The 9,120-nt window shown below is 36.4% G+C and overlaps 1 protein-coding gene across 1 annotated transcript in view; it reads right to left on the bottom strand.

Moving 5' to 3' along the window:
- Ckap5 (cytoskeleton associated protein 5) overlaps positions 1-9,120 on the bottom strand; it is a gene marked incomplete in the record, with an annotated part of 87,638 nt that overhangs the window by 64,476 nt on the left and 14,042 nt on the right. The window contains 4 exon segments of the mRNA XM_013514063.1: positions 398-530; positions 1,250-1,421; positions 5,030-5,236; positions 7,152-7,345. Coding sequence (XP_013369517.1) covers positions 398-530; positions 1,250-1,421; positions 5,030-5,236; positions 7,152-7,345 — 706 coding nt within the window.

The following is a 9,120-nucleotide window of genomic DNA, read 5'->3' as shown; positions in this document are numbered from 1 at the left end:
ACAAGATAGCTAAGGTAATTGTACTACTAATTTCTATTACTTTGTTGAAAGGAACAGTTAGTGCTTATATTGTTGGATCAATTTTACATGCCTATACTGGGTAATCTGAGCAACTATTTTAAAGATAACAATATACAATATAATAACCATTGTTAATTTCCTATCATCTTGTTTTGAAATTCTGTATTTTTTTAATTGGTTTTTAAGATCTCTTTGAAAGAAAGAAAAAAAGAAAGAAAGAAGCAAAGAAAGAAAGAAAGAAAACCTAATACAGGAGGGATAGAATTACTAGTGTCATATCCAATTTATATTATCCTTCAAAATATGCCTACTGGAACATATCCTTGGGGCAGCACCTTGCTAATTTTTAAGGACCCTGAGCTTTACACTGGCTTACCCGCTTCAGCATCACCACCAGCAGCTTGTTGCTGCTCTAACTTAGCTTCCAGCTCTTGTTGGGAACGCAGAAATCGAGTTGGTTTGGGAGCACCCATTGGTAGTTTCACCCATTCTTCTTCTAGTTCTTTTAACTGCAAGTATACAATATTTTTAAAAACTTATCTACATTCCACCATTAAAAACCACACTTTATATTTACTGATATATTGAGACACAATTTCTTTTGTATGTGGCACTAACAGAGCAAACAAGAAAAATAAACAAACAGTATATATGCTGTAGTATAAATCACACCAATTTACATTTACTAAAGATACATGAATATATACACACACACACACACATATGTATATAAGCACACACATATGCATGCATATGTATGCTCTAAGAAAAAATAAAATCCACTTTTAGGACAAACTCATGAATTCAGGTATATTTGCTACCATTCCTCAAACTCATTTTAAGAAAAAGCCCAATAGAGTGAGTTTCTTTGAAACAGGTAAGTCCTGCTACCCAACAGAATTATTAAGGGATCTTTCAAACTGCTATACATTTAACACTAGCAAACTGGAATCATTTAATACACAGAATTTAACTTGAGAAACAAAGTAATAGAAAGTTAGCTATGCTTAGAAAAACAAACTGATTTCAAAATAAAGAATAGGGCTGAGGATGTAGCTCAGGGATAGAGCACTTGCTTAGCATGTATGAGGCCCTGAGTTCAATCCTCAGCCCCACCAAAAAAAGAACAAAAAATAATTCTATGTAAGGATAGAATATTAACAAGGAGGAAATACCATACCTTCATATTAACCTCATGCAAGGCTAAACAAAGAATATTGTATCTCACCTGTACAGAGTTTATATTTTGTAATGGGGGTCTCAGGGCATCCCGAATCCATCTATAAATCTCCACAGCAATTAGTTTGGCTTCATCTCGAACAGCCTTCTCTCGAGACTCAAAGAGTTTTGGCAACACTTTGATAATTGGCTTAAGCAAGATGATTTTAGAACCAAATTCACTAGAAAGATTGGGTAAAAACATTGTCAACACATGATGTGCTTGGGTTGTACATGCATAGTCCCATACCATATGTTATATAGGGGTGATTTTTTGTTTTGTTTTGTTTTGCTTTTTTGGTTTTTTTCTGGTACCGGGAATTGAACTCACAACCTTGCACTTGCCAGGCAGGAGCTGTGCCGCTGAGCTAAATCCCCAGCCCCATTGTTTTTGTTTTCTGAGATAGAATCTCGCTGTGTAGTCCAGGCTGGCCTTGAACTCTCTCTGTAGTCCAGGTTGGCCTCAAACTCATGGCACTCCTTCTGATTCAGCCTCCCAAGTGCTGGGATTATAGGCACAAGCCACCATGCCTGGCTGGGGTTCTTAAAATGGTGCCTGAAGAATCTAACATTTGTGATGTCAAATCTTCCTTTGACTAATGAAGGGGAAGAAAAAAATTTCCTTTGCTTACTGTTCATCTCAGCCTATTTTTTCTAAGGTAGGGTTTCACTATGTAGTTTAAGCTGGCCTCAAACTCGTCATGAGACTCCTGCCTCAGCCTCCCAAGTACTGGGATTCCAAGCATGCGCCGCCAGGCTGGGGCATAGCTCAGCGGCATAAGTACCTGCCTGGCAAGCTTGAGGCCATGAGTTCGATTCCTGGTACAAAAAAAAAAAAAAAAAGTAAAAAAAACCCCAATTACAAGCATGCACTGCCATGCCATCTCATTTATTCTTTTTTTTTTTTTTTTTTTTTTTTTTTGGTTTTTCTCCGGTACCGGGAACCGAACTCACGACCTTGCGCTTGCCAGGCAGGCGCTTTTGCCACTGAGCTAAATCCCCAGCCCCCATCTCATTTATTCTGTTTCTCTGTTCTAGCCTAATTCTGAAAGGAAACGGAATTAAGTCCACATGGAAAATTGATAAATAACAAAACCTAAGTTTAATACTGAATATATTACTGTATTATAGAAAAAATGATAAGAGTTCTAGGAGAATGTTTTAAGATTATAGAAAAAATGATAAGAGTTCTAGGAGAATGTTTTAAGATTATAGAAAAAATGATAAGAGTTCTATAGAAAAAAATGGTAAGAGTTCTAGAAGAATGTTTTAAGGACAACATAATGCTTTTGGTCTTCTGAAGCTACACTGACAAAGATAACTTTAGGGGGTTCTGGAACCTATGATTGAGCACTTTGGCCTCAAGGTTCCTCAAGGTGTGATTCAAACCGTAGATTCTTTAGGACATACAAAGAACCACAGAGGAACAGACTAAATATAAATAACACTAATAAGGAAGACAGGGCTGAGATGGAGCTGAGTGGTTGCACCTTCCTAGCACCAATGGTGCTTAGGGTTGGATTCCCATCAACAAGAGAAAAATAATGAGGAGGATGATGATGAAGAGTTATAATTTTTATCTGGAAAGCTTCCTGAAGCCTCACGTGTTTAATGGCAGGGCTTCTGAAAGATGACTGGGTTGTGGGGGCATTATAGCTGACCTGCTGTTAAGAGGTGGGGAACTGAGGTCTGATCAGAAGTGGCAGGTCACTGAGGGCATGACCTGGAAAAGTGTCCCTTCCACCACCTCACTTCACTCTCTCTGTTCCTGTCTGCCATGCTGTGTGCAGCTCTCCTTCTCCCGGCCCCTTTCCCATGCTGTCCTGCCTTGGAGCCAGCTGACTATGGACTGAAATGTGAGCCAGAATAGACCTCTCTTTCTCTAAGCTGTCGTGTTCAATACCATGTTTCAGAGATGAGAAAGTGACTAAGACAAAGACAAGAAGATATACTTAGCCTGGCGCGCACCTGCAATCTGAGCTGCTTGGGAGTGTGAGTCAGGAAGATAACAAGTTCAAGGCCAGCCCGGGCAACTTAGCAAGACCTTGACTCAGTGTAAAATAAAAAGGGATGAGGATGTAGTTCATTGGTATAGGACTTGCCTAGCAAGCACAAGGCTTAAGGTTCAATCCCTCCAAATAATTAGATATACCTAGCCCCCCTCAACCTCAGTAGTGGGGCTATCCCTTCTGTCTCAGCCTCCCAAGTAGCTGGGATTACTGGAATTAGTCATACAGATGGCTCTAACTTGTCTTTTCCCTAACCTTATTCTCGCAGTCACCTTAAAGATGAAGTACCTAGAGCAGTGGTGGTGAACTGAAACATGTAAACCTATGGCATGTAGCCTGAAACAGGCCCTTTGTATCATTCAAAGTTTTGGACTACAAACTTCTAATATAAAGATAGATGTTTATAATATATCCTTATTTTATTAAGGACAGACCTACTGATACAAGCACACAGTCCTGATAATTAAGTTAACTCACTAAATTTCTAAGATAATATTAAGATGAGCATACTATTTACTACTCATAAAAACACATGCCTCCTATACCATAATAGACTAGAAGTAAGGAAACCTTTATCTCACAAGAATCTAGATGAAAGTCAAATTTTATAAAAGAACACTATAAATCAAGCAAAAGACAACATAAAACTTTACAACATGTATCAAAGGTAGTTTAACAACATTCAAGAATATTGATACTTTCACACAGACAGTGAAGGGAGTGTTTTCTCTAAGATGTAGATCATACATGATATTACAGGAGAGGTGAGTGAGGACACTCTCTGCTCTATTAGGATTTCCCTAGAGCTGCTTCTGAAGTATCTAACATGAAGAGCCCTGGAAATGACATTAGATTAGAAGAACTGCCAAATCAGAATAAACTACAGACTCATGTAAGTTAGAGTTCTACAGCAAAATACAGCTTATTCCTGAAAGAGCTCTCATTCATGAAAAACTTCAATGCCAAACAAGAAACTCTATAGACAAAAATAATTTTATTATATAAAAGTTACTTTTTGCTTGCTATTGCTGTGTTTCTGTCTAAAGGGATATAGCCATTTGCTTCTACTTTATTACGAAAAAGGTACCTAGAAAAAGGATGTAGCCAGGTGTGGTGGTACACACTTGTACTCCCAGCACTCAGGAGGCAGAAGCAGGAGGATCGAAGTGAGTTTAAGAACAGCCTGGACTACATAGTGAGCTCAAGGCCAGCAGCTAGCCTGAACTATATAGTGAGACCCTATTTTGAAAAAAAGACATGTGTTAGCAGACCCTATTTTGAAAAAACTACCTCTATGAGGCTGGGCATGGGGACACACGCCTATAATCTCAGCACTCGGGAGGCTGAGGCAGGAAGATCATTGCAAGTTTGAGAGCAGCCTGGGCTACAAAGTGAGCTCAAGGCCAGCCTGAACTGCATAGCGAGACCCTGTCTCAAAAAAAAAAAAAAAAAAAAAAAAAAGACAAAAAAACCCCACAACTACCTTTATGGCTAACATTTTAAAGTACTTAAATCTATACTTGAGGATAGCAAGAGGAAACTGCTTATATACCTTGGGAATACTTTTCTACTAAAAGGCCAATTCTCAATCTGAGAATAAGTCACAAATGACCCTGTTGACCTTCAATAGGAAGGGACTTAGAAAAAGCAACACACTTGAAAGCTAATATTACTCACTTTCCCATTGTGGCCAAGTCAAGTTCCACAAGTCTCCACTTCTGTTTAATCCAAGGTCTCAAACTCTAGATAACAGAACTAAGGCAAAAAGAAAAAAGTCTTACCTTAAGGCTTTCCTCAGTGTCTCTATACAGGCCACTATGATCTTGGGGTTCTTGTTATCCAGACCTTTCAGGAGCTCTTCTTGCACAGCCTCTCCTTTCTCAATCTCTATATACATGAGACAAATCTCTATGCCCAGCTCCTTGGCTTTGGCTTTAGGTTGGTTGAAAACTTTACTTACAACACCTGACACAACTTCTCCCGTGGTTCTGTAATATAAACAACCATCACCACACACAAAAGTCACACTTTAATACAACTGGATAAAGGACATAGAAAAGAAGTGTACAACTATTTTACAAATTCTTTTTTTAATTTTAAAGAGGAAAAAAACCCCCAAAATTTCAAAATAAGTTAATAGGAGGTAACGATGGTTAATACTTTACACATTGTTATCTTTAAATTAGTTACTCAGAGTACAAGATATTGGCATTTAATTGTCCAAATAATATTAGCACAAACCTTTGTTTTCAATGAACTAAGAGAAATTAGTACTATAACTATCTTAACTATCTTTTATAAATAAATAAATATAATATATTAATATCTGTATTTTTTTTTGCTTTTCCTGTCCTTTTTTTTTTCCATTTCTCCATCCCAGTTTCTGTTTCCTTTTGAAGTTTCTTCCCATTTTACAGTATCTATTGTACATTTTGGATCTTATTTACTCTTTCAGCTTCTCACACTAGGGAGACAATACAATGTTTGCACATATGTATCTGGTTTATTTCACTTATGAGTATGGTCTCAAGTTGCATCCATTTACCTATAAAAGTCTCCAATTTATCCTTCTTTATGACTGAGTAGTATTCCATTGTATAAAAAGACCACATCTTTTTTATCCATTCCTCAGTTGATGGGCATTTGGGTTGTTTCTAACATCTAGCTATTACAAATTGTGCTGCTATAAACGAGTTCACATATACTGCTCTGCTACAATGTTTTTAATTCTTCTGGGAAGATAACCAGAAGGGACAAGCTCTTAAAAGTATATGAACTTCTAGTTTTTAAATGTATGTTCGAGAACATTAATAAAAAACTTATGCAATCCATAAATCTGACATGTTACACCAGTTTCAGTTTATAAATGTAGAAAATTCAAAGAAAGCAAAAATTCCTTGAAATCCCGCCAAATAAAATTCCTTTCAACCTTTTTGTATCTATCCTTTTAGATATTTCTCTAAAGCATGTGTCTGTCTCATACACGTGAATACTCAAGTATGTTGTTAAAAAAATAGAATTGTAGAGTGCTCACTGTTTTGGGAAAAATCTTAAGTCAATAGCAAGTGAATTTATTCACACAAGGAGACAGATGGTTATTACATATCAACTGTTCTCAACTCCTTAGCAAAATTTACCGTAACTTTATTGCATTGAACTCCTAAATTAAATAGAATCTGTACTCCTGGGAACTAGAGGGACTGAGTGGGGTGGAATTACCTGCAGCATTTGTTCACAAAGTACTTTCTGATATCAGAGAAAAAAATATAAAAAAGCAATGGTTTCATTAATGGTGATGCTGTTTAACCAAACTGTCAAATTAAAATGCATCTTTATTGGTATAATCTTTGAAGTAAGTACCTCTTTCTTGTGAAACTAAGTCAAGGGTCTCAACTCTCTTTTTGTATGGAAGGTATGACATAAATACCAGAGTCAGAAAAACCAGGTTTATGAGGTATGGGACACTGATTGACTGAAACCTTCTATCATCTATAGCTCAAATCAAACAGACCAGGAGTCATGTAAATTGTTTAGTTAGCATGCCCTCCTCTAAGAAATGAGATGCCCAATGCTACAGGGAGAAAGATAGGGCTCTAAGATCACCTAGCTGGAAAACACTGTTTACATAGGGGAGAGGGTGCAGTTTTTGTGATACTCAATGGTCTTCACTGAGATTCTGGTTCCTTTGCTGACAACCTCAGTTTCTTCCAAATTTATTAAAGACTTTCTCACTTACCATTTATAGTTTGTGAGTAAAAACTATGAAAAACAAGTACAAGGAGCTGTGAAGGAAAATGAGTATATTCTAAAACTATTAACTAAAAATCTAAAAATATATATAATTAATCTAAGTGGCACAAGAAAGGGGTTTTTACCAGAATCGTTGGGAAAAAAAATACTTACTTTCCTGCAACATGGGCATTTTCAACATAAACAAGTGCAGCTTCAAGTCCTTTCAACTGAACCACTGCATTAGAATCAGTGACAAATTTTTTTATCAATCCCAAATATTTGGACCATTCTGGGCTCTTTTCATCCTTTATTTTTTGGAAGATTTTCAGGGCCTCTTCATATCCACTTAACCTTGCTTTCCACAGCTAAAAGAGAAATAATATTTTGAAGCAAAATTTAATGGTATTACCTACTGTTAATCTGGAAGAGAAGAAGTAAAAATGAACAGCCTATACCAGGTACTCTGAACAAAGGAACCCCATGAATAGAAAGAATGAAGGATTTTTTAAAAAAATTTTTATGTATCCTTTTTATGTTTGCAATGCTTAGTATTTATATTTGTCTTGGTTTACGAATGTTTTGCCAAGGCTATATATGAAATTCATAACAGACCATTATAAATGTTTTTCATTTTATATCTTTATAATATGGCATTAATAATATGACAACTCGAACGTGAGAAATCATCCTGATGAAACTGCCCATTCCTCAAAGTATGCTGTTTATGTTACCTATTATTTATATAATCATTAGGCAGCTTTATACTATACTATCAATTTTTAATCAACATTAATTTTAGTAGATTTGAGATACCTTTACGGAGGTATTTTTTCATTAATTTATTCAATGAGTATTTAATATATAAAAACCAATATTAGTCTTAGCTCTTATGGAGCTTACATTCTAGCAACAGAGAATAACATTAAACAATCACACATGGCAATGTAAAATTAACGAAGTATTAAGTACTATAAAGGCAAAGTACATATAATAAAAAGCTATTTTGTGTTAGTGTTAAGTTTTCATAAGAAACTGGTACTTGATGCTGGGTGTGGTGGCACATGCCTATAATCCCAGCATTTGCGAGGCTGAGGCAGGAGGATTGTTACGAGTTTGAGATCAGCCTGGGCTATAAAGTGAGCTCAAGGCCAGCCTGAAGTGCACAGTGAGACCCTTCTCAAAACAAAAACAGCAACAACAGAAAAAACCTGGTACTTGATCTGAGCTCTGAAAGATAAACAGGAATTAATCAGAAAAGGGAAGTAATGGGGAAGAATGTTCCAGGAAAAGGACAGGTATATTTCATGGTCCTATGGCAAGAAGTTAACACAATGCTCCCAGGCCTGTAAAGAGAAGGGAATGTGGTACAAAATGAACTGCACAGGACTGGAAAGGACCAGGTCATGTGTATTGTGAAGGTTGAATGAAAGGTTATTGTGTTCCTTATTTTAAGAGCAATGGGAAGCCACTGTCAGGATTTCTGGGAGTGTGAGAAGTTAGTTTGTGGGACACATTTACAATTACTGTGTTAGGTACTCGTAGAGAATTAGGTGTCTTTTTCAGCATTGTATTAGATCAAGAGAGAGAAGGGAAAGATCAATACATCCATACAAAAGTAGAAGAAATAATTATGTTGTTTAAATAACATGTATTTTGGAGCAGGTGCTATGCTCAGAGAAAAAACACTTCTTTCAAAGGAAAAGAAGCTGCCTAACTGAATATAGGAGGCTTTAAGTACTTAGGGCCCTGTACATTCTGCAACATTTGACTTAAGTATGATGTAAATTAATACCACAAGCTGTACATTCACTAGTCAATTTAAACTAAGTTTAACATCTCAATTATTTTAAGTTTCAAAAACACAAAATAAATGCTCAACAGCAGAGCCATGAATAGAAAAACAAAAACAAAACAGCAAATCACACTAGATTAATAAAAACTCTTATACTTGCTAATCAAAAATGAGTCTTCCAGAGATTTGTTTGTTTCTTTTTTTTTTTTTTTTTTTTTTTTTTTTTTCCGGTACCAGGAACCGAACTCACGAACTTGCGCTTGCCAGGCAGGCGCTTTTGCCGCTGAGCTAAATCCCCAGCCCCAGAGTACTGTAATTTTCAACATCTAAATCTTTTACTTCCTTTGT

The sequence above is a fragment of the Chinchilla lanigera genome, unplaced genomic scaffold, assembly GCF_000276665.1.
Source record: "Chinchilla lanigera isolate Chin_1 unplaced genomic scaffold, ChiLan1.0 scaffold00021, whole genome shotgun sequence".
NCBI lineage: Eukaryota > Metazoa > Chordata > Mammalia > Rodentia > Chinchillidae > Chinchilla > Chinchilla lanigera.
The sequence above is the reverse complement of the archived record's forward strand: the minus strand, read 5'-3'. Positions and strand labels throughout refer to the sequence as shown.